Source organism: Moschus berezovskii, chromosome 8 (assembly GCF_049115385.1).
Source record: "Moschus berezovskii isolate FMDL1 chromosome 8, NW_MosBer_1.0, whole genome shotgun sequence".
Lineage (NCBI taxonomy): Eukaryota > Metazoa > Chordata > Mammalia > Artiodactyla > Moschidae > Moschus > Moschus berezovskii.
The window spans coordinates 50,311,723-50,339,452 of NC_142467.1; the positions used below are offsets into that span (position 1 = coordinate 50,311,723).

Below are 27,730 nucleotides of genomic sequence, written 5' to 3' on the forward strand. Positions count from 1 at the left end.
TTCTTTTTCTTTTCCTGTCAACAGCATACTCTGCTCCCATCCTGTTTTCTGACCACTTCTCGAGAGGTGCCAGTTTATCAGACTCATTGTCTGTGTTCGGAGTTATCACAGGTCACAGCTCCCCATCTCACCACTTCTCACCAAGTATCACATCCTCTAGTCTCTGATAACATCCACCCCTCTGCCTTCTACAGTGGGGCTGTATCCACACTGAATTTAATATAAATTCCCAGAAGTAACTTCAAGAGATTAGACTGTGATGCAACACCAAAACAAAAAGCAGCTTTGAATGGCACAAAGAAATAGGAGAAAGAGGCAAGATATGATAAAAACCTAAATCTAAATGCTAAAAGAGCTCTGTCGATATTCATGTATAATTTTAAGTTCAAAAAGCTTTGCATTACAGATTAACTGGCAGAACATTCTCTTCCTCAGGTATAAAAAACGGTTCTTGGGAATTTCCTGGAAGTCCAGGGGTTAGGACTCTGCACTCACACTGCAGGGGTCAGGCAGTTGAGATCCCACGGGCTAGGTTCTTCTAAGAACCAATGAGTTCCAAGATATATTGATATATGAAGAAATACCATATATCCTGTTTACAAGAGGACCTGTCTAAAAGATCATACAGAGAAAGAATGAACAAAAGATACGCCTCGCAAATGATAATCAAAAGAAAACTGATGTAACTATGTTACTATCAAATAAAAATAGGTGTCAAGGTACACATTAGTAAAGATAGTCACTTCTTAAGGACAAAGGGGTCAATTCAACTTGACTTTCTGGGAAGAATTTACAAATGTGTATATGCTTAATGATGTGGCCTCAAAAAGAAAGCAAAAACTGACAGAAACTTAAGAATGTATAGACAAATTCACATTTGCTAGTTGATATAGCAGACTAAAATAAAGAGAATAGAGAATATTTAAATAAGATAATTACCAAACGATCTAATGGATATATACATTAATAGAACATGACATCTCACACCCAAACTATAGAACACTCAGTCTTTTCAAGAATACCTGTGCATTTATGATAACTGGTGATAAAACAGACCATAAAACAAACCTCAAATGATTGAAATCATACAGAGATGTCCTCTAGTCACAGTGAAAATATGCTAGAAACTAATAACAAAGAGCTAATTAGAAAAAAATCTTCATATGCTTGGAAACTACAAATGACTTTTATGGAAAAAAAAAAAAGGAATACACTTCCATATGATCCATGGGTGAAAGAAGAACTCAATGGGAATTATTATATTTTCTGAACTGAAAAGAATGACAATATCACATGATATGTGATAACCAATGTGATGCAGTGACATCATACCTAAGGTGAAATTTACAGTATTACACTTTCATACTCAGTTCAGTTCAGTCGCTCAGTCATGTCTGACTCTTTGCAACCACATGAATCACAGCATGCCAGGCCTTCCTGTCCATCACCAACTCCCAGAGTTCACTCAAACTCATGTCCATCAAGTTGGTGATGCCATCCAGCCATCTCATTCTCTGTCGTCCCTGTCTCCTCCTGCCCCCAATCCCTCCCAGCATCAGAGTCTTTTCCAGTGAGTCAACTCGTCGCATGAGGTGGCCAAAGTATTGGAGTTTCAGCTTTAGCATCAGTCCTTCCAATGAACACCCAGGATTGATCTCCTTTAGAATGGACTGGTTGGATCTCCTTGCAGTCCAGGGGACTCTCAAGAGTCTTCTCCAGCACCACAATTCAAAAGCATCAATTCTTTGGTGATCAGCTTTCTTCACAGTCCAGCTCTCACATCCATACATGACCACTGGAAAAACCATAGCCTTGACTAGACGGACCTTGGTTGGCAAAGTAATGTCTCTGCTTTTTAATATACTATCTAGGTGGGTCATAACTTTCCTTCCAAGGAGTAAGCGTCTTTTAACTTCATGGCTGCAATCAGCATCTGCAGTGATTTTGGAGCCCAAAAAATAAAGTCTAACACTGTTTCCACTGTTTCTCCATCTATTTCCCGTGAAGTGATGGGACCAGATGCCATGATCTTTGTTTTCTGAATGTTGAGCTTCAAGCCAACCTTTTCACTCTCCTCTTTCACTTTCATCAAGAGGTTTTTAGTTCCTCTTCACTTTCTGCCATAAGGGTGGTGTCATCTGAATATCTGAGGTTATTGATATTTCTCCCGGCAATCAAGTAATAAACTGTGTACCAAAATTATACCAGCCAGGGTCCCAACAGATACTGCTGCTGCTGCTAAGTCGCTTCAGTCGTGTCTGACTCTGTGCGACCCCATAGACGGCAGCCCACCAGGCTCCGCCGTCCCTGGGATTCTCCAGGCAAGAACACTGGAGTGGGTTGCCATCTCCTTCTCCAATGCGTGAAAGTGAAAAGTGAAAGTGAAGTCACTCAGTCGTGTCCGACTAGTAGCAACCCCATGCACTGCAGCCCACCAGGCTCCTCTGTCCATGCGATTTTCTAGGCAAGAGTACTGGAGTGGCTTGCCATTGCCTTCTCCAACAGATACTAGGTGTCACATTTAAATTAGGGTATTTCAGGACTTCCCTGGTGGTCCAGTGGCTCAGACCCTACTCCCCCAGTGCAGGGGGCCTGGGTTTGATCCTGGTCAGGGGACTAGATCCCACATGCTGCAACTAAGAGTTTGAATGCTGCAACTAAAGATTCTGTGTACCACCACTAAGACCCAGCACAGTCAAAGAAAAAAATGTTTTTAATCAGGGTAAATCAAGGAGGGTTTATTTACAAAGGGATGAATTACAGAGGTGTGTGTGGGTGGAATGAAGGAAACCAACCACAAGAGAATATTTTAGTAGTAAAGTTGTAGGCACTTCTGGGCCCCAAGGAAATTTCTAGAATGTGGTGAGGAGAAACAGTCATGTAGAGCAGACCATCATTAGAGAAGCGCAGACAAAACAAACTTAGAGCAGCGCTGCCAGGGGGAACCCAAGGAAAAAAATAACCTGACTTTCCTCTTCTACCGCCCTGTAGTTTTGGCCAGTTCTCCCCTTCAGTCTAAACTCAGTCAGAAGCTAGAAAGCCAGACACCCTGTTGGTGAAATCCACACAGACTGGCCTCCCGTGATAGGGAGAAGCAGGTTGGAAGTGGCTTTGGAGGGGCAGACAGGAGCTATTCATCACATCATCTCAAGAAACGAACAACAAACAAGCATACCCTTCCAAAATAATAAAGATAAGCCCAGAAATTAATTAAATATTAACAAAATATTGAACAAATGCCAAAAGTTGGTTTCTTGGATAGATTAATAAAATTGATGAATTTCTGGCAAGACTGAGCAAGAAAAATAGGAACTCAAACTGTATCAGGAAGGAAAAGGGGAATAACCACAATCATACAGACACTAACAGGATACAATAAGAGGATATTATGCCCAGAAAATTTTAAATCTAGATGAAAGAGGCAAATTCCTATAAAAATAAAACCTACTAAATATAAATCACAAAGAAATAGAAAATCACAATAGTCTTATAACAGTAAAATACATTAAAACCCTTCCACAAAAACATTTCAGGCTCAGATGCCTTCAGAGATGAGTTTTACTAAATATTTAAGGAAGAAATAACACAATTCTCATATAAATTATCCAAGAGAATAGAGGGGGGGGGAAAGTGACTAGCATAAACTTGACACCAAAACTCAACAAAGTCTGTATGAAAGAGGAAAATTCATACCAAGCTTACTTGTGAACCTAGATGCAAAGATCCTAAAAAAATTTTAGCAGATAATAACTAAGAAGTGTTATACATCATGACCCAATTGAGTTTATTCCAGGAATGCAAAGCTAACATTAGAACAATCAATCTATAAAATCTGTCACATTAACAGAAACATGTTATAATTATTTCCATAGAGAACTTTATTAATCTAAAAATATTTTTTTTAATGTCTGAAAATACTAAAGCATTGACAGAGACATGGAGCAAAGGCAGCTCTAATATCCACAGATCGTAGTGCAAATTGGGTTTTAGAAAACAGTTTGGCTTCCTCAAGTAAAGTTGAAGATATGCACATCTTATGACCCAGTATTTCTACTCCAGAGATACCCCATGGAACTGAAAGCGCACATACACCAGAGTGTTGGAAGCAGCAATATTCATATTAGACTCACACTACGGAAAAGGCAATGGCAAGCCACTCCAGTACTCTTGCCTAGAAAATCCCATGGACGGAGGAGCCTGGTAGGCTGCAGTCCATGGGGTCGCTACGAGTCAGACATGACTGAGCGACTTCACTTTCACACATTGGAGAAGGAAATGGCAACCCACTCCAGTGTTCTTGCCTGGAGAATCCCAGCGACGGGGGAGCCTGGTGGGCTGCCATCTATGGGGTCACACAGAGTTGGACACGACTGAAGTGACTTAGCAGCAGCAGCAGCAGCAAGGGGAATGTCCATCAACAGTTGAATGCATAAATTATATACAATCTTACAAGGAAAAATGGTTTAAGTCTATCAAACAAATGAATTACAGCAACATGAAAAAAAGTCCAACAAAATAATGCATGTACATTGAATGATTCTACCTGAATGAAGTTGAAAAATATGTGAAACAGGGTACAGGAAACCAGGTGGTAAAACTCCACAGAAAAGCAAGAATCATAAAGTTGGGACAACCGTTCCCTTTGGGGTTCAGGAGAAGGTTGTGAGTGGGAGGGGAAGGTTAGGGGTTTCTAAGGTGCCGACAGGTTGTTAGAGTTTCATAGGTGGAGTTCCACAAGTGTTCACTTTCAAACAACTGAAGTTCTTAATTCATTTTTCTGTGTATTTTTAGCAATAAACAAGTAAAAATATACCATATAAAATAAACATATAAATCTAAATTGTGATATTGCTGTGTATGTTAGTCACTCAGTCGTGTCTGACTCTTTGCAATCCCATGGACTGTAGCCTGCCAGGTTCCTCTGTCCATGGAATTTTCCAGGCAAGAATACTGGAATGGGTTGCCATTCCCTTCTCCATGGGATCTTTCTGACCCAGGAATCAAACCCAGGTCTCCTGCAATGCAGGCAGATGCTTTACCATCTGAGTCACTTGGGAATGAGGGATAAATAAGTATGTAAAGCTCCTAACTCAGTGCTTGGCATGTAGTAGGAGCTCATTCTAGGTGGGTTTCCCTCACTCTACACGGTATTGAGCAACTCACTCTACATAAGGACTGGTGGAGGGAAATGATGGCATCTGGTTTTGCTCAGCAGCCAGTAACCATCTGTTGGATCAATTTTGTCTCTTAGACAGCATGAAATCCATAAAACTGATTTATAACTTTTTTCTCAGTGTCTACATTTGGACATTAAGATGCTGAGCCAAGATATGGGGCTTAATCTTGGGCGGGGGGGGGGGGGTACTTGGAGCCACCAGAGAGAAGAGGGAGGGTGAGATCCAGTTTCCAGTTTTTAGTCCATCTGTCCCCACCGCAAAAGTCACCACTGTCTTTGATCTTGACAGGAATCCACCTCCAGACCACTGGGCTTTAGTGAGCGGTCTCCCCACTTATGTTGCCCAAAATGGCCTGGTAAGTAATGTAACGTTGAAGGGGGAGAGTTTTGAATCAGTTTTTGAATCACTCTTTTTAATGTTGAAGCGTGAAGGGATTTCAGATCAAGCGAGTGGGAAAAACTATGGGAAGTATGGATCTCTCAAAGCCTGGTTCTCTCGTTTCTCAACTCACCTGATGGCTGGTCCAAGGGGAGGTGCAGAGAATTGACATTTGAAGAAACATGAGACAGAGAAGTGTAAGTCTCCCTGACAACCAAAGATACTTATGCAAATATCAGGGATAATGTCATGACTGGCTGGTCCACAAGGCTCACCACAGAGCAAGACCCAGCCTCTTATCCCAGAGACCTGGTTGCCCCTTCCAAGCCCCCATCCCTGCCACATTTTTAACCACACAGCAGAGCTCAAATGCTCTGTCTCCCACATGCCCTACCCACAGGGTCCAGGGTAGAGTCACAGCATCCCCTGCCCTTGAGAGAAGGGCCATGGGTACTAGCAGCACATCACCCCCGAATTTGAGGCTGCTCATCTCTGTATCCTTTCCCAGGCACACACTACACAATGCGGTTCATGTATCAGGGTGTTTATTTACTGGGCATTCTCTATGTGCCAGGTACTGTAGTTGGCTGTGGGATACAAAGATAGATGAGTCAAATACTTTTTGTCCTGAAGCTCATCATCAGATGGGAGATATCTTTATGGACAGATATATATTATAATGCAATAGGGTCACAATAGAGATGTACATGGTATATTCTAGGAACACAAAGTAGGGGGGTGCATCAAAACCAGCCTTTACTTTCCAGGGTGTTTTGGTATGAGTTATCCAACCAGTCCATTCTAAAGGAGATCAGTCCTGGGTGTTCATTGGAAGGACTGATGCTAAAGCTGAAACTCCAATACTTTGGCCACCTCATGCGACGAGTTGACTCACTGGAAAAGACCCTGATGCTGGGAGGGATTGGTGGCAGGAGGAGAAGGGGACGATGGAGAATGAGATGGCTGGATGGCATCATCGACTCGATGGACATGAGTTTGAGTGATCTCCGGGAGTTGGTGATGGACAGGGAGGCCTGACGTGCTGTGATTCATGGGGTCACAAAGAGTCAGACACGACTGAGCGACTGAACTGAACTGAACTGAAGGCAGGTAGGAACCAGGAAGCAACATGGCGGAGAAAACAACAAACATGGTGGGCCAACAACTCTAGCTTGGAGATTGGGAGCAACATGGTGTGTGCAGTTTGGAGTGGCTGGAGGGTTAGGTTTGAGACAGGAAGATGGCACGAGATGAGGCTTGAGGGGGAAAAAAGGAAGGGCCAGATCACAGCAGCTTTGGATGCTAGATCAAGAGGGTGGAACTTTAATCCACAGGTGATGGGTTTTTAAGTAAGAGGTTGACACAAGAAATTTCGTTTTAGAAAGAAAATTCTGAAAGCCTGGAAAATAGATCTGAAAAGACTTAAGATTGGAAGCAGAGAGAAAAGTACATCATCGCAAATGAGATGATGAACATCTCAACAAAGGCAGAGGCAGTGAAGAACACTAAACAGCCACAGAGTGCTTATGATAAGCCAGGCAGTAAATACATTTGATCATTTAATACTCACGACTCAAACAAAGATGAGGTGGAGAGAGGAAGATCAGAACTCAGATCTAACAGGGAGAGAGCTTTGTGACTGATTGTGAGCAGAGAGACAGAGAGAGAATAGTCAAAGGCAACTTCAGATGTCTAGACTGGATGGATAATGCTGCCACCAAGTTTGGATGTTACCTGCTGAGATCAGTTTCAGGTAAGGTGTGACAGAGACTTTTTTCAGGAATAGGTGTCCAGCAAGTAGCTAAAGAGATGACTCTGCCACTGTGGAGCTAGATAAGGGATGAAGATGGAGATTTGTGTCAACAAAAGGTAGAGATTCATACTGACCACAATGCAGAAGATATTATAGTATAGAAAATATTATAATCCTTGACCATTTTGCTCCTAGTAGCAGATGGTACTTGAAACCATGAGTGTGGATAAAGTTACCAGGGAGAGTGAGAGGGACTCAAGGAGGATATTGGAGGATGCCAACGTTTAAAGATTGGGTGGCGGAAAAAGAGTGTGTGAAGGAAAATTGGTAGAAGGGTTCAGAAATGTCTGGAGACCCAGGAGTGGGTAGTGTCATGGAAACCAAGAGAGTGGAAAATTTCAATAAAGAGAGAGAATACCAAATGCAACAAAAGTGATCCAGTGAGATAAGAACTGAAAATCCCCACTGGGTTTGGCAATTAGGAGGTCACTGATGTCCTTAATGAGAACAGGCTTGGTGGGAAGGTGGCAGGATAGGGGAGTGGGGACAGAAACTAGCAGATGGTCTTCTGAGGTGTGGGTGGGTAATGAGAAGGTAGAGAATGCAAGAGGAGAAAGAGAAAACCTGGATGGTCACTACTGGGTAGGCCAAAAAGTTCATTTGGGTTTTATGCAACATCTTATGGAAAAATCTGAACAGTGGCCCCATAGGCAGGGCTCTGGAGGGATCAGATAAGTATCACTGGCGCAATAGAGTAAACTGGCCTAGCTGTCAGGAGAAAAATTTTACAACATGCCAACCAGAGCTACAGCACTTTTTGTTTCATCTGCTGTGATATTTATACCACAAGGAAAAACTCTTGCCTGGCAAAACAAATACAATTGTTTCAAAGGTGTTTACAGTAATATTATTTATATTAATTAAAAAAAACTGGACATAATCCAATTCTGAACAAAAGGGTAAAGAAAATGGGACACCTTACTATAAAGCTACAGTAACCAAAACAATATGGTGTCAGTACAAAGACAGACTTATAGATCAATGGAACAGGATAAAAAGTCAAGAAATACACCCACAAGCTATGGCCAATTAATCGACGACAAAGGAGGCAAAAATATACAGTGAGAAAAGACAGTCTCTTCAATAAGTGGTGCTGGGAAACTGGACAGCTATGTCTAAAAGAATGAAATTAGAACATTCCCTAACACCATGTACAAAAATAAACTCAAAATGAATTAAAGACCTAAATATAGGACCAGACTCTGTAAAACTCCTAGAGGAAAACAGAGGCAGAACACTCTCTGACATAAATCACACCAATATCTTTTTGGATCCACCTCCTAGAGAAATGCAAATAAAAACAAAAATAAACAAATGAGACCTAATCAAACTTACAAGCTTTTGTGCAGCTAAGGTAACCACAAACAGAACAAAAAGACAACTCACAGAATGGAGAAAATATTTGCAAAGTAACTAACAAAGGATTAATCTCCAAAATTTATGGAAAGTTCATACAGATCTATATCCAGAAAAAAGGACAACACAATCAAAAACTAGGCAGAAGATTCTAAATAGGTATTTCTCCAAAGAAAGTAGACAGATGGCCAAAAACATATGCTTAACATGACTAATTATTAGATAAATGCAAATCAAAACCACAATGAGGTTATCACCTCACACTGGTCAGAACGGCCATCATCAAAAAGTCTACAAACAATAAATTAGATTCCTCCTATAAGTGATTGTATGTGATATCTACAAGCACATGCTATCAGGTATGTATGGAATCTAAAGAAAGAGACACAAATGAACTTATACACAAAACAGAAACAGACTCACAGACTTAGAAAACAAGCTTACTGTTACCTAAAGGAGAAAGGTAGTGGGGCGGGAGGGGAAGGATAAATTCGGAGGTTCAGATTAATAGATATACTCTACTATATATAAAATAGATAATCAACAATGATCTACTGTACAGCACAGGGAACTCTACACATACTCTGTAATAATCTGTATGGGAAAAGCATCTGAAAAAGAGTAGGTCTATGGATATGTATAACTAAAAAATGAAATATGAAAAAACGCTAATGTAAAGAAAAGAAAATGGGACACTATACAGCTATTAAAAATGACAAATTGTAGCCTTCACTTTCTCAAAGCTTAGAAATGACTGAGAAGTAAGGTAAATGGTAAGAAGTCATGTTTATAAGGCAGCTTTCCTGTTCAGTAACCTCAGTTAATAATTCAAAACCATCATGAGCATGTCTACCTAATGAAAAGAATGTGAATGCCGTGGGCAAGGATGTGGTATTTTTGAAAATAGCATGCCAGTGCCCTCGATGTGTACTCTATCAAGTCTAATAAAAACTCCATTATTCCTCTCCATGGCTTTCAGATTTGCAACATCATGAATGCGCCTGCGGAAGACTTTTTTGCATTCCAGGTAAGTCATTTTTCGTTTGCTCTCTTAGTTATATGGTATTTTTCCCCCAAGGGGGATTAGAATACATTAGAATCCATCTACTTTATTTGGAAGCAATCTCAATAAAGTGAAAATGTGAGTGGAAAAAAGTCATGCGCCAATGGAAGTGGGGAGAGAATTAATTTGGTAAATGCCAAGGTTCCATTTGGTTTTAAGGTTTATAGCCTTTGCTTTCTGGCCTCGGGACCTTTGCTTATGCAGTTCTCTCCCTCACCACCATCTCTTGCCCAGATGCCCTCTGCCCTTCAGTGACAGACTCAATGCTATGAAACTTTTATGAAGTTTTATTCTGCTTCCCCTGGCTGAGTATCATTTCTGTCTCCTTAAGATGATCACAGAATCTTGTTTAGTATTCCATTTGATGTTGTCTGTGTGTCTTTTTAAAAAAATGTTTGTGGAGGGCACGGTCTGGGCCAAGCATTGGCACAATGCTACACTGGCTTCAGAGGTGGACCAGACAGGCATAGTCTATGTTTGCCAGGAGCTCATGATCTCATGGGGAGAGAGACATGTGGAGTGCTGGCCAGGAGGAGGGTAGAGGAGGCAATCTCAGGGGGGCCTGAGTTCATCCGGAAGGAATCAAGGAATGTGTCCTTGAGAAATTACGTTTGGGCAGTAAAAAGTGGAGAGAGGATTGCAGGAAAGAGAAGGCTTGTGGAAGGAACCAGAGTAGACCAATGAGCCTGAGGGGAGAGTGGCAGGAGGAAATTCTAGAGAGAGAGACAGAGGCCAGGCCACAGAGGGCCTGGAAGGCCATGCCAAGGAGTTTGTCTTTGTCACTCCATGTCCCTGACCTCATATTTCACGTTCCTTCCTTGCCTTTTAGAGTAATTCTTCTTGGCAAAATATTGGCTTCCTTAGGTCAAAGGTTGTGGCTTATCTTTCTTAACATCTTCAGTTGCAGGTGCCCTGTAAATATTTTGAGTTTAGCATGCTAGGTATACGGAAAACAAATCATGAGTGGTCAGAAAATAATGAAGAAGGAAATAAAAATGACTCATATAAAAATTAGTGGCTTATGTGTTTACTCCTTAAGGAACATTACGAAAGACCTTAGAGCGAATATCCTTCCAAGGTTAACCATATCAGTATGACAAGGCAGACTGTTGCTGAGAGTTGCTACCATGATTATAACCCAAAGAGAACTTGGTCTTTACCCAAGTCATCTTATTACTCATATTCATAAATCAGGTCTGATCTTGTTTTTAGATCATAGTCTTCTATCTCCACAAAGTAGCCCAAGTGATGTTTAAAAAAAAACATAGGTTGTCTCAAATAACTTCTCTCCTTAAAAATCTTTAATGCTTTCCCATTTCACTCTTGATAAAATCTGCCTCCTTATCAGGGTCTTCAGAGGGAAGGGACTCCCCCAAGGTGAGGTAGAGAGTGGGGAGGAAGGCAGGCCTTAAACTCAAGTTTCCTGACTGACAGCCCTGCGCCCTTTGGCCTCTGTTCTGCATCACTCTGGAGTCACTCCTGCCAGGTGCTAAGTTCCAGTGTTACAGAAAGAATAATAACCATCATCTTGCCGCCTTCAAAACCTTGGAACATCTGAGCTGGAAGACTCTCCGACTCCAGGAAACCTTTCTTGACTTCCTTCCCTTCCTTGGCTCCCACAGTACCTTAGAGAACTTCCTGCGTGCCATCTGATGGCCTCCTTACCTTCCAGATGACGGGCAACTTGAGAACAACACCTGTGCCTTCCTTTCCTTGGTTTCCTCAGATTCTAGCTCTTGCACATTGTAAAACACTTGATAAATCTTTAATGAATCAGTGGGAAAAGAGCCTAGAAAGTATCTAGTCTAGTTATTCCCATTTTTATAGATGATAGAAGTGAGGCTCAAATAGGAAATGACTCACAAAGAACACCTTCTAATTGACCAAGAAATTTCACCTCTATTTTCTCATTTGTCCCATGAGGCAAATACTCTTACCACCGTCCCCATGTATAGATGGGAAAATTGAGGCCCATGGAGATAAAATGACATGCCAAAAAGAATACAGACAGGCAGATTGGCAGTCAAAAGGTGCAGGTTGGGGGACGCGCCCTGCAGGCGCAGGCAAGGGAGCCGCTGGTTGCTGGCAGATCCTGGCACCAGATCCATCCTCCTCGGGGAACCATGTCTCCTGTAGCTTTGGGGGCCACTCGTTGCGCCAGGCGCATGCCATTGCATGAGAGGAGGTGCCGTGTGAGTTCTCCCTGAATGTTCAGAGGAGGAACACCAGAGCTGTCTGCTGAAAGCTATCCAGAGAAAAGAAATATGTAGGCTGGGGACCCCAAATCACCTCCCCCAGGATGGACTTTCTGATTCTCTTCTTACTCTACCTGGCTTTGGTGCTGCTTGGTTTTGTGATGATCTGCATAGGCTCGAAAACCCATTACTTACAAGGCCTGATCAGCAGAGGAGCACAGATATTTTCATATGTAATTCCGGAAAGTCTTCAGAGAGCCATGCTGAGAGTGCTTCATTACCTCTTCCATAAAGAAACTACACCTTCGTTATCCTGCATCTCATCTTGCAAGGGATGGTTTTTACTGAATACACCTGGGAAATATTTGGCCTCTGTCAACAGCTGGAGTTCTCTTTGTGTTACCTTTTCCTGCCTTATCTGCTGCTGATTGTAAACCTGTTTTTTTTCGCCCTAAGTTGTGTAACCAACCCTGGTACCATAACAAAAGCAAACAAATTACTGTTCCTTCAAGTTTATGAATTCAATGAAGTGATGTTCCCAAAGAACGTGAGGTGCCCTACTTGTGATTTGAGGAAACCAGCACGGTCCAAGTGCTGCAGTGTGTGTAACCGGTGTGTGCACCGGTTTGACCATCACTGTGTGTGGGTGAACAACTGCATCGGGGCCTGGAACGCCCGGTACTGCCTCTCCTGCCTCTCAACGCCGACGGCCTGGGCCGCCACCATGGCCGTGGTGAGTGCCGTGTTCCTGGTCCGGCTGGTGGTAATGTCGGACGTGTCCCTGCAGACCTACGTCGATGACTTCGGCCACTTGCAGGTTGTTGACACTGTCTTTCTTGTTCAGTACCTGTTCCTGACCTTCCCAAGGATCGTCTTCCTGATGGGCTTTGTCGTGGTACTGAGCTTCCTCCTGGGGGGCTACCTGTGCTTCTGTCTGTACCTGGCTGCCACCAACCAGACCACTAACGAGTGGTACAAAGGCGACCGAGCCTGGTGCCAGCACTGTCCCCACATGGCCAGGCCCCCAGCAGCGGAGCCCCAGGCCTACCGGAACATCCACTCCCATGGGCTTTGGAGCAACCTTCACGAGATCTTTCTACCTGCTACTGCACGTTACGAGAGAAAGAAGAAATAGGGATGGGAAGAGTGTTACTGCCTTTTAAATATAATATACATTTATTTATACATATGGGGGAAAAAAAGGTGCAGGTTATATCTACTTGATGAGTTCAAAGTTACAAGTATCACCAGAGCCCCTGCTAAGCCAGTCTTCCACAGTCAGCTCCTGTATCTGAAAGGGAAACACTGCCTCCCTGTACTGTTTGTGGGCATCCTTAGAGCCAGCAACACACAACTCACTGCCTGGCAAAAAATGGCCCTGATATCTTAGGAATGAAAATGGTATTGCTATTTGGCTTGTGGAGCTCCCACCAGATGGGCAAACTGCTCATGGCATTTGGTGACTGAAACCAGGTGTAATCCAACAAGGGCTAACCTCCTGCCACCCCCTTGGCCAAGCAGGGTCGCAACACAGCATGAAATCCATCATGGATGTCTCTGTAGCCTGGTGCCCGAGCAACTTATTCTGGCTCTTCTCTTGCAGAAAGAGCCTCTGGATGAGTCTGGATGGATGATTAAAAATGTTCTTTCTATGCCCATTGTGAACAAGAAGGAAGAAATTGTTGGGGTGGCCACATTTTACAATCGCAAAGATGGAAAACCCTTTGATGAAATGGATGAGACCCTCATGGAGGTATGGTTTTTAAGGAGGCTTCTGGACATGGGATTCAGAGGTGACTCTGGACGTGGGACTTCCAGAGCCACATGGTGGGGACCTAGCATGCTGCTGCCCCAGCCCAGGAGAGATGGGGGCTCGCCTTGTAGATACTTTCCTTAATCCAAGTTTTTGTTTGGCTGTCCTCCTGCACTCTCTGTTGTCAAAAAAATCTATATTCCCCTTTTTAAAAATTAACCTTTTAGAGAAGTTTTAGGTTCACAGCAAAGTTGAGCAGAAAGAAGAGTTCATTTATATCCTCTGTCCCCACATATGGACAACACATTCCCTTTTTGTGAAGTTGTTATGCATGAGGACAACACTTTGTGCTAAAGCTTTACTCAAAGTGTATTCTCATCCATCATTTTATCTTATCCTCACAGCATCCCTTTGAGGAGGCCAGCACACAGCTAACCACACCTGTTTTATAGCTGAGAAGATGGAGGCTTAGAGTCTTGCCCCAAGTTACAGAGAAAGGACCAGAGCAGAATGTTCTCCCTCTGATTGTTCCTTTCTTTCCTCTCAGTCTTTGGCTCAGTTCCTGGGCTGGTCTGTCTTAAATCCTGACACTTATGAGTCGATGAACAAACTTGAAAACAGGAAGGATATTTTCCAAGACATGGTGAAATACCACGTGAAGTGTGACAATGAAGAAATCCAGACAATCTTGGTGGGTAGTGGTTTTTCCCTGTTTCTCCTCAAGAAACGGCTGTTCTGGGAACAGCTGTCCCTCCCAGGGTTCAGTTCAGTTCAGTCATTCAGTCGTGTCTGACTCTTTGCGATCCCATGAACCACAGCACGCCAGGCCTCCCTGTCCATCACCAACTCCCAGAGTCCACCCAAACCCATGTTCATTGAGTCGGTGATGCCATCCAATCATCTTATCCTCTGTTGTCCCCTCTCCTCCTGCCCTCAATCTTTCCCAGCATCAGGGTCTTTTCAAATGAATCAGTTCTTCACATCAGGTGGCCAAAGTATTGGAGTTTCAACTTCAACATCAGTCCTTCCAATGAACACCCAGGACTGATCTCCTTTAGGATGGACTTGTTGGATCTCCTTGCAGTCCAAGGGACTCGCAAGTTACCTTAGTCTTAAAACCCATGCCTTGTCTTAACAGCTCTAGAAACTCCATTTTCCTCTGTGCTCAGGGCTGACTTGGTTGGTACTAGAGATGGAGTCACCAAACACAATTCCCACTCTGAGAGGAAGCTCTATCTGACAGACCAATGGACAATGATCAGTTGCTCAGAGCCTCCCTCCCCGAGGTCTGCTAACTGCACCTATTTTATAGCTGAGAAGGTAGAGGCTCAGAGAGTCTTGCTCTAAATTACAGAGACAGGATCAGACCTGCCTTAGAAGGTCAAACTTTCTGAGCAAAGAAATAGTTCAGAGGGTAGGGTCATATGTTGGCAGGAAGCCATCAGATAGTTTCATCGCTATAGAGTATATCTGGTATTTCATACCTATGAGGCTTACACAAGCCCAGTAAGATGGGCACGGTAAGGATTTTGACCCTATTGTAGACATGAAAAAATTGAGGCCTAGAAGGGGGAAGGAAGTTATCCCCAAATCACACAGCTCACTAAATAGTTCTCATTTAACATTTATCAGGATAATGAGCAAATTATCACTGTTATTAAAGGGCTTCCTTGGAAGGTAGTGAGCACCCTATCATGGGAAATATTGCAACACAGGCTGGATGATCACATATCAAGGATGCTATAGAGGAGAGTCCCACGTGGGTGGGAAATGGGATGACAGGCTTTCCAAGATATGTGAGAATTAGTGATCCACCATTCCTGGAATTTTGGACTCATAAAGATCAAGATTTTAGAAGCAAACTGAATTAACCAAAGAGCATTAGATTTGATGCCCAGCTGAGTTCCCAAGACTTGTTGGGTTTATGCACTGCACAAGTTGAAAAAATATAAGCCAATGTGTTCAGAGGGCATTTCTTAAGCTGGAAAGATATCACAACAAATTGGGTAATTTTGATCCCAACAACTGAGAAATTCAAAGAAGAAAATATCTAGTTTGGATGAACTGGTTAATGATTTGCTTGTTTCTGTCCACAATTTTAAGCCACATGATGTATATGTAGATGCTATGGAGGTATAGTGAACCAGTTAAAAGTAGGTAGACTCTGCTCTAGATCAAGAAATCTGGAACAAGTTATTGGGTCCAGGTTCCTCTCCCCCTGTAACACAGGGAAAATAGGGACAGAGGGGAAGGAACTTGGTTCAAGTCACATAGTAAGAGGAAAAGCCAGGGCCATGAGCAAGATCTCCAGGCTCCCAGTTAGTAATAAGGACAGTAAGAATATCAACAGCATTATTGAATCCTAGCACACACTGTGTATCGAGCACTGATCTCAGTGATTTACATGCATTATTTTAATTACATATACATTTTTTAAAAATGACTTTGGATAATCTAATTTTAATCTGCCAGTTAAGGACTTTTAGTATCCCCATTTTGCAGATGAGGAATGGGCGATCTAATTGTTAGAGCTTGAATTTGCACGCAGGACTCCATGACTCCAAATCCCATGACCTTGAATTTACTTTTCAATAAACGCTGAATGGCAGCCTCTCTGAGATGATAGCTCTGTTGTGAGAACTTTGGAGAAAGAAGAAAAAAGGAAATGGAAAAGCTTACTTTTCATAAGACATACTTTGACCTCAGATGTAGTAAACTAATGTTTTTCTCTGCTCTTTCGGGCCCTGGCAGAAAACCAGAGAGGTGTATGGGAAGGAGCCGTGGGAATGCGAGGAAGAAGAACTGGCTGAGATCCTGGTGAGCTGGGCAGCAGCGCCGGTCCTGACCTGTTACAAGCACAGGGCGTGCATGCCCCAAGCATGTGTGGGGAGCATCTCTGCCAAGTGTGACCCTTGCCACTCTGCTCTGATCCTTCCAGCAGACTCAGATCAGGGACAGGGCTGGTGGGGGGTGGGGTGAGGGAGGGACCGAGGAATTCCCCATGTGCCCCAGTCACTTGACTCCATGTTTCACACAGCAAGGAGAGCTGCCAGATGCGGACAAATATGAAATTAATAAATTCCACTTCAGCGACCTGCCCCTGACGGAACTGGAGCTGGTGAAATGTGGAATACAGATGTACTACGAGCTCAAAGTGGTGGATAAATTCCACATCCCTCAGGAGGTGAGGTTGAAACAAGCCTTTGGTTTCCCATTTTTTCCCCTTCCTTTCTTGTTTGCTTAAACAAACAAACAAACAAAACACCTCAATCTGTAAACTGCCTTAGAAAGAGTGTACTCTCAGCTTTTAAGATTTAAAGCATTAGTCACATCACACAGATGAGTCATTTACCAGAAAAGAGACACATGGTTCCTCTGAACTGTGATGTTTCTCAAGGTAGGTTCTGAGGCACTGAATTCTGAAGGTAGTGGATAAAAGTGATGCAAAAAAAAAAAAGTTCCTACAGTTCAACAGGGTGGGCAATGTGCGTTAAATCCTTTAGACAGGGTTTTTTCCCCTGCAGGATTCCTTAGGTGTGCTGTGCATCTAGAGGCATGGGGATGGTCAGAAAAGGTGGAGCTGGGGGTGTCTTGTGTGCAGAATTCCCCAGACTTCTTTATTAAGGCAGCCATCCTAACTGTGCTTTAAGCCACATCAGTATCACCTGAAAATGGACCGATGCCAGCACGGGTCCACCAGCACCCACATACACTCTCTCTCTTCCCCCGCCCCTCCGCTGGCTGCGAGGAATCAGAAATTGTTTTAACAAGACCTTCCCACACCCCGCAGTGATGCAGACATGCACTCAAGTTTGAGAACCACTGATTTCAACACGCCTTTGGTTTTCTCTCCTACACTTCCTGCAAGCTTCTCCCAGGGCCTTGTTTCCTAACCACGTCCATTGTCATAGCATCCAGCCGTTTGAAAGTGCTCTCACAGTCTTGGAGCATCTATTGCTAGCTCCCACTTGTGGTCCAGTGTGGGGATTGGAACATTGCGGGGCTCAGCCAGCCAGGGCCCCCCGCCTGCCCCAGTGCAGTGCTGCTGCCTTACAATGTGCTGTGTGTGTGTTCGCAGGCCCTGGTGCGGTTCATGTATTCCCTGAGTAAGGGCTACCGCAGGATCACCTACCACAACTGGCGCCACGGCTTCAACGTGGGGCAGACCATGTTCTCCTTGCTGGTGGTACAAGAACAGCGGGACCCAGCGGCGCGGTGGGAGGGACCTTGGGCTGCTAGGGGCTCCCGCTACCCTGGACACCTCAGTGCAGCTCCCCAGGCAGCAATGGCATCCTTCTTCTATTTATTGCCTTTTTTAAAAATAGACAACAAGAGTACATGCTTAGCATAAATGAATTCCAAGAAGTGAGAAGTATGTAAAATAAAAAGTGAAAGAAAGCCAGCATTCTACTCCCACCCCCAAGCCAGCATTTGGAGAAAACCATGGCACAGCTCCTTCCAGATTTCCTTCTAGAAGCATCGAGATAGATTTGTTCACACACACATACACAAAATTTATTTTATTTATAACCAATTAACATGATTCTATAATATGCTTTTTTATTTGAAAATATATATCACTCACATTTTTCTATATATATATTTCATTGTGCTAAAACATATATAACCTAAAATTTACCATTTACACCATGTTTAGGTGCACAATTCAGTGGCATCAAGTACGTTCACAGTATTGTGCAACCATCACTACTCTCCATCTCTAGAACTTTTCCAACTTCCCAGACACCCTGTCTCCATTAAACAACATTAATACAACTCCCCATTTCCTCAGTCTCCAGCCCCTGGGGACCAGCATTCTACTTTTTTAATCTCTATGAATTTCCTTTCTTATAGGTACCTCACCTAAGAAGAATCATACAGTATTTATCCTTTTGTGTCTGATTAATTTCACTTAGCATAATGTCTTCAAGGCTTATCCATGACCTAATTTTATGACTTCATAGTATTTTGCATTGCTTAAGTAGACAACAATTTCTTTACCTAGCTCCCCTATTGTTGACATGAGGATTGCTTTTGATCTTTCACTATTACAAACAATGCTATTATGTCCTTGGATGGACATATCTGTGTGTATATGTGTAAGTCACTTTGTCTCAGAAGGTTTGGAGTTTTTATATTTCATTTAAAAGTGTTTTCCCATCCAGGTTATGACACAAATCTCTGCCCTTGCCCAGTGTCCCCATCCTCATTCCTTTCCCTCGTGTCTGGAATGGTCAGGCCAAAGAAAGCACTGGGGCCTGGGGGCAGGAATTCTAGCCAGGCTGCCTTTGAAGGTGAAAAACACACCACTTAGATATGATTTATTTTTTAGAGTCACAAGTTAGCGGCACCTCCTCAGGGCTCTTTCCACCCTTGACTCCAACACCCAGCACAAACAAGGAGTTAAGTGAGGACACCCAGGGAAAAATTCTGAGCTGTGTTTGAACCAGTAGACCAGGTTTTGGAAGGTTTGTTTTATCAGTCTGGACATGTTTCAACACCCTCTAAATCCTCAAAGTCCAGGGCTGTCTGTTTCTCAGCAATCATCCAGTCTGATGCCCCCCACTTTAAGGCCCAGAGGGAGGTGGGACCAGCTAAGGTGACTCGGGAGTGAAACGATTCACCATCACCTTTGCCTGGACTGTCACAGTTCTAGCACAGAAAATCCCATATCCCACATCTCAGTCCTGGAAAACGTCTGGTCATCCTGTTGCACCAGGGGTCGAGCCAAGATCAGACCTGTGTTTCCAAGCTCCAGGCCCTCCCCCTTGCTCCTGCTTTCTCAGTCCTGCTTCCAAGCCCCACACAAAAGGAGTGAGTAGCATCTCTGACTGCCCTTCCAGACCGGAAAGCTGAAGCGATACTTCACAGACCTGGAGGCCTTGGCCATGGTCACCGCCGCCTTCTGCCATGACATTGACCACAGAGGCACTAACAATCTCTACCAGATGAAGTGAGTCAGCCCTACTCTCTACCTCCTGCCTCTGGGATTGACTACCTAGATCTGAATGGGTCTTAGACAGACTCACTTGCCATGGGGAATTCCCACGGTCCACAGCTTCCCACTTCCTCCTACCCTTTGGTTCTGGGTAAACGCCTGTGATAGTATAATGAAGCTCAAATATGTCTACACCCCAGTGCCTGGGGCCTAGGGATATGTTGCCTTACCTTCAAAAGAAACTTCATAAACATGATTAAGGATGTTGAAATATAGGGATTATCTTGGGTTATCCAAGTAGGCCCCAAATAGTTAGAAGGGTCCTTGTAAGAAGGAGATAGGAACTCAGGGAGGACAGAAGATGCTACACTGTTGGCTTTGAAGATGGAGGATGGGTCACAAGTCAAGGAATTAGGGGCCTCTAGAAGCTAGAAAAGGTAAGGGAACATTCTCCTCCAGAACCTCCAGAAGGAAAGCAGCTCTTCAGACCATTTTAGACTTCTAAACCCCAGAGCTGGAAGACACTAAATTTTTATTGTTTTAAGCCATTTAAGTTTGTGGTGATTTTTTAGAGCAGCAACAGGAAACTAATATATTAAACTTTCTCACTCTTCTCCTTCCTCTCCTACCTACTGAACTAATTTAAGTAACTGCTAATGATTCATTTATTCACCTTGGGTTTATAATGCACAAAAGGCGCTATGTTTGGAACCCTAGGAGGTTCCATGGTGAACAAACCAGACACAGTCCCTGACCTCACAAAGCTTATATTCTAGATAGTCTCTGAAGTAGGGGCCATGAACCATGGTCTTGGGGGACCCTCATGACCACCAGGTGGACAGGGCAGAGCAGGGACTAGTGTCATACCCAGGCTCTGCCCAGGGCCCACAGACTGTAAGTCATGCTTCTGTGAGTCTTCTCAGTTTTTGCCTGCTGCTCCAAGGTTAGAGATTATGTTTACATTTTACCTTGTAGAAGGCGAAGTACTGATCTCAGTGCTTAGCACACAACAGGGCTCAGCAAATATTTATTGAATAAAGACGTGAATAAATATGTTGCTTGTGGGAATCCAGTGACTTCTCAGAATCAGACTTGGAAGGTTTGGGGCTTGGCGATCTTTAAAGTACTGGCCCAGTGCCAGTGTCCATGGATGGCTATGGGGATGGGTTTGTAAAACTGTATGTGGCATTGTGTTTGTGTCTTTTTCTGGTGATAAGGGCCGATACTTCTGGGGAGGCCATGTCCCCAAAGAGGCCCAGAGTTAGTTACGGAGAAAGATAAAGTATGAGAGCCAGGACACCTGCTACCTACTCCTATTTCTCACCGTTGTACTGTGTGACAAGTCCCTTCTTATTCCTGCGCTTCGACCTCTCTGCCTGCAGAATTAGGAGGTGACAGGAATGGATGATGTCTTTAACCTTCCTCTCAGCCACTCCATGTTAATCCTCTCTCTGTGTGTCTCTTTCTCTCCCATTCAGATCCCAGAACCCACTGGCCAAGCTCCATGGATCCTCCATCTTGGAAAGACACCACTTGGAGTTTGGTAAAACACTGCTGAGAGATGAGGTAGGATGAGGGCCCTCTGCATTGGCTTTGGGGCCTGAGAAGGAGTCCCCATCTCACAAGAAGCCTGAGTGTAGCCAGGCATTGGCCTGGACTGTCTCTCTGGTCACCTGGGGCAGCCATCGGGGATTGAATGACTTTACTGCCAGCATCACTTCTCCCTTCTCTCCCTCTTACATCACTTCTATCCCTCCATTTTCTCTTTAGAGCCTAAATATCTTTCAGAACCTCAATCGCAGGCAGCACGAGCATGCAATCCACATGATGGACATCGCGATCATTGCTACAGACCTTGCCTTGTATTTCAAGTTGGTGTTTCTTCTCATTTTAAGAATAAAAATGATTAGGGAATTCCCTGCCAGTCCATTGGTTAAGACTTGGGGATTTTACTGCCATGGGCCCAGGTTCTGTTCCTAGTAGGGGAAATAAGATCCTGCAAGCTGCAAGACATGGACAAACAAAAAAGAATATTAATGATTATAAAAATAATGAACACCACAGTTCTAATTGACTTAGTGAGTATTCTGTGCCAGGTACCACCCTTGCACTGTGGATGCATCCATTCTCACTACAGCTCTGAGTTAGATAGTCTTACCCTGTCATACAGATGGGGAAACTGAGATCAAGGGAAGATTAGCTAAGATCAGATAATAAACCCATGGTAGAGTCTGTTAGAACCTAGGTCTTCACTCCCAGGCATTGGTTCTTTTCACCTTTCTTTTTAAAAATTACATTGCCGTAATTAGCCTCTGAAACACCCAACATTAGAAGGGCAGGGGTTGCCTTATTCTAATATGTGCTTCTTTAACAAACTGGTGTTTTTTGTAGGAAAAGGACAATGTTCCAAAAGATCGTGGATCAGTCTAAGACATACGAGACTCAACAGGAGTGGACGCAGTACATGATGCTGGATCAGACACGAAAGGAAATTGTTATGTGAGTTGAGACAAGACTTAAACCCTGATTCCCTTAAGCCCAGGGTCAAAAGACAATATGCTACACTGACAGGCCTCTCTGTCTTCAAGAGAACCCTGCAAAACTTTTCATTCTGGAGGTCTCTGACACACGAAACGAAGTTATGCCAAAACAGCACTGCAGAAATGATATGTTTACTCTTCATTCTAGCACAAAAATACAAGACAACACCTGTGGCTCAGTAACTAAAAAATCTGTCTCCAATATAGGAGACCACCTGTAATGCAGGAGACATGGGTTCAATCCCTGGGTGGGGAAGATACCTTGGAGAAGAAAATGGCAACCCACTCCAGTATTCTTGCCTGGAAAATCCCAAGGACAGAGGAGCCCGGTGGGCTACAGTCCATGGGGTTGCAAAGGGTCAGACATGAGCGAGTGACTGAGAACGCATGCATGCATGCATACCTCTCTGTATGCAAAAAATACAACACTTGAAGTGCTTCTATGCTAAAATGCAGAATTTTGGTGGTAAAGTGATATAACTTTTGGTGATTAAGTTTTTGATAAAACACAGAGCATTAAACCAATTATGGTTTGAGTGATAGCTAAGTGTTACTCAGAATATATGGGTTTAATCTCTTTTAGTGTTCCTCTATACATGGCAAAATCAGGCATTCAATTCACAAGCTAGTTCCCTGGTTTGTGTGACATTTATAATGCTTTGTTGGCACGAGTTCTGGTAATGCGACTCAAAGTTTTCTGGTGAATATCTTCTTTTAGTTTCTCAGTATGCTTCCTTGATTTACTTCAGTTGATGATGGGGTAAGAAATGCAAATTTGAGTCCTTTCATGACTATGTGGCCCAAGCCAGTGGGTCCCTGGCTTCCCTGTGACAGGACCTGGGTGATATTAAAGGAGACAATGCCTGACCCAGGACCCAGAGAACTATTGTTTGTTTATCCCTAGATACTTTTGCAGAGGTGAGGTTTAATCAAGTCACGAATTTCTCAAGTCCAGAGAAGAGACAGCTGCTGGGACAGGCTCAGGGAGGATGGGGCAAGTGACCAGTTGTCTTTCCCTCAGCCGTGAAGTTGTCCAAACAGGCCTCCCCAAAGGTCCTCCCACCCTGGGGAGCAGTATGACCTGTGCCCACTGAACAATGCGGCACACTCTAGCTCTAGCTGCTCCCAGGCGGACCAGGAGCTGCTCCACCACATTTCAAAATGGTGCTGCAGAAGGACGGAATGAGTGGAAAGAACCCTAAGTTCTTGGACAGGGGCACTTATTATTATAAAGTTGTCTGTTCTCCCTATTTACTTATTTATTTAAAGTGATTCCAAAGAAAATATCAACTTTATTTTGTGGAGAGTTAGGAAGCCAGTTTCAAAATCCTTATGAGAATTAGGTATGCAAAAAGAGCCAGAAAATTCTAAGAAATAAAGGAAATAATAGGGGCCAGCAGAACTGAAGATAGCTCAGTCCTAGGTATGAGCAGGAGAGGTCAGTAGACAGACTCAAGAGACAACGCCTGTGCTAAAAGTAGATTTTCTGCCAGTGGAGAAGGATAATTTCATAAATGGTATTGGGATCATGAGGTGATCTGATGGATTTTTTTTCCCCCAAGACCAGTAAGCAGTTCTCCAGTGCTCAGTGAACACTGACAGGCTGTCCTACAAATTTAACTCAAATTTCACACTATCTACCTGGAGATAGCGTCAGACCCCACAGACTAAAGACTCAGCCTCACAAGACGGGCTTCCTTTCAAATGAAGCCAGTCCGGGTTGCCTGTGCTTCTGATTGCACAGCTGTGAACTGGAAATTGCTTTGAACTCCTCCTTGGGCTTGATTAATTTGTTATCATGGCCCACAGAGCTCAAAGAAGCATTTACTTACATTACTAGTTTAGTATAAGGACTATTACAAAGAATACAGAAGAACAGCCAAAGAGGTACATACGGTAAGGCCAGAAGGGTCCTGAATGCAGGGGCTTCCATTACTACAGAACTGGGCTGTGTTCATCAATGCTGACGCTTATTAAATCTTTGTTCAAGAGTTTTTACAAAGCTTAATCTGCATCTCCCCCCACCCCTTTCCCAGAGGCCAGCGGGTGGGGCTGAAAGTCCATCCCTCTATTCCCTTGGTCTTTCAGGTAGGCCTGTCCCCATCTAGGGATCCTACCTTCAGTCACTCTAAGTCACCTCATTAGCATAAACCCAAAGGGGGCTTCTTGGGAAGGACACGACACTTGTATCACTAGGGAAATCCCAAGGGTTTTAGGAGCTCTGTGTGAGGAACCAGGGACAAAGAAGAAATACATTTTAGATTCTTCCATAGGTGGTCACAGAGGCAGACCCCTATTTCACTCCTATAGTAAAAAATTCAAGATGAATCAAGGATTTTAAAATAATGAGAAAATAAACTAAGAATATGGAGAAAGGAAAAAAGCTTGGGAGAATTGAAAAGAGTAAGATTTTCTAAGTGTGACATAAAATTCAAAAGTTGTAAAGAGATTGATAAATTTGACTACATGAAACTTTAGAGATTCCTGGACAACACCCACAAGAACTCAGAGCTAAAGTCAGAATTTAAATGATACACTGCGGGGAAACATGTGCAATGCTTCTGAAAGAAAAAGAGCTAATTTCCTCAGTAGTGTTAATATAATTCAAGAAAAAGACTAATCCCACAGAAAAATGAGCAAAAGGCATGAGCAAACATTTCCCAGAAAAGGAATTACAGTGGGATGTAAACATATGAAAAGATGATGACCTTAGCCATAGTGAGACAAATGAAAAATAAAACTACTTTGGGATATAACTGTTCATCCCTCCTATTGGCAAAGATGAAACGTTTGCTAACACGTGGTGGTGGGCAGAGTGAGGGGCAACAGGCAATCCTATTCACTGTGGTGGGAATGTAAATAGGTGCAGTTTTTGTTTCTTCGTTTTTCAATGTTGGCTTATACTCTTTTGGCCATGAGATCTCAGTACCCTGACCACCCAGGGCCATGGCAGTGAAAGCGCCAAGTCCTAACCCCCGGATGGCCAGGTAACTCTCCAATAGGTGCAGTTTTATGAAGGGCAATGCCTATCAAAATTGAAACCAGCCATCTTCTTTGACCCAGCAAATCCCAGGTCCAGGATTTACCCTACAGAATCTCTCCCACCTGTGCTACAAGAAGTATGCACAGAGTTATTCACTGCACATTACTTGTAATCACAAAAAATATTGAAAAAAAAGACCGTCCTGGGGGACCAGGTTAAATACATTATATTATTTTCACACAGTGCAGGTGTCATGCAGTTTACAAAGATATGACATGAAAGATTAAAAAAAAAAAAAAGCCAGAGGCAAGACTTCTTGAATCATTGTAAAAGCCAACGTAGTCTTAAGCAGAAATCTTCAGACCGCACACATAGCCCTTGCAAAGCCTTCCAAGACAAACACAGGCTTGGATGGCCTCAAGGGAATCCGTCTTTTCTCTCTTTACATTATCTTCCGGAGAAAGCACAGTAGGTGAGGCATAGTCAGTTCCTCACTCTCATCCCATGTGACAAAATAAAGACAAACTTGCCCTTTCTTGAAGGCTATAGTGTGAAGACCCCTGGGGCATCAAACAGAGGGACAATAAATACTGGTATTTTCAAAGCTCCTTTTAATCATGGCGTTATAAACCCAAGGGAGGGCTTTGGACCTTCCCTGTCTTATGTATTTATTTTGTTAGGGCATTAGAAGTGGAGAGCTTAGTCCTTTGATTGTACAGTGGGGCAGCAGGAGCTGAGCATCTCTTATTTAGCACTCTACTTCCTTCAGAGAATGAACCACAGTCTCTGCTGTCAGGGATGTGGGATGGCCCCCTGCTATCAGGGCCATCAAAAAGGTAGCAGTACTTGATTTCATCCATGCTTCTGTCTGTCTATCCATCAGTCTTTCTAGTCTACCTACATACCGATCTATCTATTAATACCTCTGCCTTTCTTAGAATTATGAATAAAAAATAAGGTGGGTGTCAGCAGAATGCATTCTAATAACATGCGTATATGAAATGAAAAATAAGGTTCAGATTCTTTCTGAAACAAGTCTTATTTGCAGGCTTTACTTGACAATAAAAGACTGGCATTTCCAATTATGTTACATGGCAGACATTTCCAGAAATAAATCAAACTTGAAGGTTCAAAGTTTTGATGAAAATATTGCTAAATGTTGTGATAAGATAAAAGCACTTGATAAAAAATACAGCACTGGGAGAGGGAAGGATAAATTGGAAGTCTGGGATGATATATATACACTACTACATTTAAAATAGATAACCAACAAGGACATACTGTACAGCTCAGGGAACTCTGCTCACTATTCTGTAATAACCTAAATGGGAAAATAATTTGAAAAAAGAATAGATACATGTATAACTGAATCACTTGCTGTACACTTGAAGCTAATGCAACATTGTTAATCAAATTGCTCCAATATAAAAAAAAAGTCAAAAAATATAAAATTGGAAGATATATTAAAATGAATAATGTTTTAATTGACCTAACATGTTCTGAGTATCTTGGGTTAACCAAAGTGACACACAGAAAGTGTCTGGGGTACAATTAATAGTCATATGAGGAATCCTAGTCAAATCTTTATGGCACATTTCCCAGAAACTGAGGAAGTGAATGACTCTAATGTTTGCTTTAGACAGACTTAAAGGAGAATCTGATTAAACTGTCAACTGATAATGTGGAAGAATTTAAAGAATGGAATGATGTTGTAACAAAACTTTTTCCATTCCCAGGGTTTCTAATTGTTGCATCTAATTAGTCTTGCAGTATGAAATATTCACTAACTCATTTTTGGCCATGTCACATGGCTTATGGGATCTTAGTCCCCGACTAGGGACTGAACTCTCGCCGTGGCAGTGAAAGCTCAGAGTACTAACCACTAGACTGCCAGGGAATTCCCCATGCATTAACTGATTTTTTAAAAAAATAGTCCCATCTTCTCTATCAATAGATGAACTTCCAAAAATATTTGAGTTTTTAATAATTTCTAAAAAATAGGTAATACATTTTATTGTATTGGTTAATCATGTAATAATAGTAATTCAATCCAGAAGAAAAGTTTTCTATACTTGGAGATCTATGGTCAAAGACAACAATGTTTAGTTATATATTTCAATTAATGGACATATGTGGTTAAAAATCAGTATGAAAAAGTGATCAACACATTTCATATATATATTTGAATATCTGTGATATATATACAGTTATACACATATATAGATACACACACACAAATATAAAACCTTAGGATAAACTCTGTAGGGGAAGTTAACCGAAAATACATGTTTATGGAGAAAAAAAGAATGCAAAGTTCCAGACATTTTTTTTTTAATTGGAGCATAGTTGATGTACACTATTGTGTAACTTTTAGGTGTACAATGTGGTGCTTCACAGTTTTTAAAGGTGATACTCCATTTATAGTTATTATAAACTGTTGGCTATATTCTGTGCTGGACAATACGTCCATGTAGCTTATTTTATAGATGGTGGCTTGTATCTCTTAGCCTCTTATGTTGTTATTCCCCACTTCC

General features: G+C 42.7%; 2 protein-coding genes across 4 annotated transcripts in view; one reads left to right on the forward strand and one right to left on the reverse strand.

Moving 5' to 3' along the window:
• SLC26A2 (solute carrier family 26 member 2) overlaps nucleotides 1-12,312 on the reverse strand; it is a 75,239-nt gene extending 62,927 nt beyond the window's left edge. The window contains exon 1 of the mRNA XM_055431501.2: nucleotides 12,178-12,312. The gene's annotated coding sequence lies outside the window, so the exon portion shown is untranslated. The remainder of the gene's footprint in view (nucleotides 1-12,177) is intronic.
• Nucleotides 1-27,730, forward strand: part of PDE6A (phosphodiesterase 6A) — an 81,031-nt gene that overhangs the window by 32,191 nt on the left and 21,110 nt on the right. The window contains exons 7-17 of one of the 3 annotated variants that reach the window (XM_055431497.2): nucleotides 5,466-5,532; nucleotides 9,704-9,751; nucleotides 13,586-13,735; nucleotides 14,283-14,426; nucleotides 16,487-16,552; nucleotides 16,773-16,919; nucleotides 17,814-17,921; nucleotides 19,579-19,688; nucleotides 21,152-21,239; nucleotides 21,444-21,544; nucleotides 22,065-22,172. In XM_055431497.2, the coding sequence (XP_055287472.1) occupies nucleotides 5,466-5,532; nucleotides 9,704-9,751; nucleotides 13,586-13,735; nucleotides 14,283-14,426; nucleotides 16,487-16,552; nucleotides 16,773-16,919; nucleotides 17,814-17,921; nucleotides 19,579-19,688; nucleotides 21,152-21,239; nucleotides 21,444-21,544; nucleotides 22,065-22,172 (1,137 nt within the window). Of the gene's footprint in view, nucleotides 1-5,465; nucleotides 5,533-9,703; nucleotides 9,752-12,256; nucleotides 12,800-13,585; nucleotides 13,736-14,282; nucleotides 14,427-16,486; nucleotides 16,553-16,772; nucleotides 16,920-17,813; nucleotides 17,922-19,578; nucleotides 19,689-21,151; nucleotides 21,240-21,443; nucleotides 21,545-22,064; nucleotides 22,173-27,730 lie in introns of those variants that run through there. The other 2 variants (XM_088838565.1, XM_088838566.1) reach the window with 2 other exon arrangements.